General features: G+C 46.6%; 1 protein-coding gene across 1 annotated transcript; it reads right to left on the bottom strand.

The window, feature by feature from the left end:
• Window positions 1-690: 690 nt before the first annotated feature.
• LOC109705069 (leucine-rich repeat extensin-like protein 3) lies at window positions 691-1,569 on the bottom strand (the record flags this gene model as incomplete). The annotated part of the gene is made up of 1 exon (XM_020225833.1): window positions 691-1,569. A coding segment is annotated over one exon (780 nt), but the record flags the coding sequence as incomplete, so codon positions are not given.
• Window position 1,570: the final 1 nt, after the last annotated feature.

Below are 1,570 nucleotides of genomic sequence, written 5' to 3' on the forward strand. Positions count from 1 at the left end.
TTTAATATGATAAGTTGGTTGGTGGGTGAGTTAGGATTCTCCGGGTGTAGTAAGATTGAGGTATAAAGAGTTAAGTTCCCGATTTTTAAGTTATCGTGGTTATTGAACCATGATAACTATCATAAGGTCGGATCAAGAAATAATCACTTTGGTTTGGTCTATATGAAATCAAAAATAAATAATCGCCCAAATATTAAATATCCGAATTCAAAAATAGATAGTCACCTATTTATGGACTATCTGAATACAAAAATTTAACTTACTTATAATAATGTATGTAGTATAAAAACTCGAGTTGACCTAAACTTGACCAGTTTTCAGGGATTGTAATAAAGTTTAGGTAGATACTAGCTAGTTCGAGGTGGCAACTAGTTCAGTTGGGATATTTTGGAAAACCATCGCAAACCAAGCCTTTGTTCTTCTCCTTATTCGGGAACAAGGAGGGAAACAAAGGTTTGCACTATAAATTATGAGTCCTTGTCATCAAGGTCCTAAAGTTTTTATTCGACCCTATTCTGATCTTGACAGGACTTTGACGACAAGATGGAAAAAAGACCTTGTTCGAACAAAGAACTATTCTTGTTCCAATTAATTTTAGATTTAAATTAAAATTACTGCCATTTAATAATTAATTAGATTAATTATATAAATTTAAATTAAGCCTTCAAACTTGTATTTGTTAGCATCTTCGCATACATATATAAGCCAAACTTGACTGTAACCTTAACCTCTCGCAATAGTTAACGCCTTTGTGTTACTAAACTCTTCTTGTTTTGCAATAGAAGTAAATCATCCCTTCAAAGGGGAGAACGGCGTCAGAGCATCGGGAATCGATGGCGGCAATGGCACTATCCTCGGCTGAGTCGTAGAATCGGTAAGTGGCGGTAGCGGGTCTTGTATCGGCACAAGCGGCGGAGGGAGCGGTGATGACGGTGGCGTGTCGTCGAACACCAAGGGTGGAAGTACTACCAGAGGGCTGCTATCATCCGAAACCAAAGGCGGCGGCGGCAATGGCAGCAACGGAATTGTCAAAGGACTTTCATCTGGAACCAATGGCGCTGGCAGAGTGTCGACAGGAATTACCGGCCTCGGCGGTGGAAAGTCAAAATTCGGCACCAGCGGCGAGGGTGGCGGCGTGGAGAATATAGGGAGGAAAGGCGGTGATGTGATGTCGTCAGGTGGCGGCCGGGAGGGGACGAGAGGTGGCGGGAATAATATTGGAATTGTCAGCGGCAGAGGCGGTGAGGGGACTAGTGGTGGCGATGGAGGTGGCGGCAATGGCACGGGAGGCGGCAAAGGGGGCGGAAGGATTATAATTGGCGGTGACGGAGGTGGTGGCGATGGCACAAGAGGTGGCGGTGGTGATGGAGGTGGCGGCGATGGAACGAGAGGTGGTGGCGGAGGCGGAAAGATTACAATTGGTGGTGGCGGTGGGGGTGGCAAAGGTGGCGGCGGTGACGGTGGAGGAGGGGACGGTACGAGAGGTGGCGGTGGAGGCGGACAGATTACTATTGGCGGCGGCAAAGGTGGTGGTGGTGACGGTGGAGGAGGGGACGGTACGAGAGGTGGC

Source organism: Ananas comosus, unplaced genomic scaffold (assembly GCF_001540865.1).
Source record: "Ananas comosus cultivar F153 unplaced genomic scaffold, ASM154086v1, whole genome shotgun sequence".
NCBI classification, from domain to species: Eukaryota; Viridiplantae; Streptophyta; class Magnoliopsida; order Poales; family Bromeliaceae; genus Ananas; species Ananas comosus.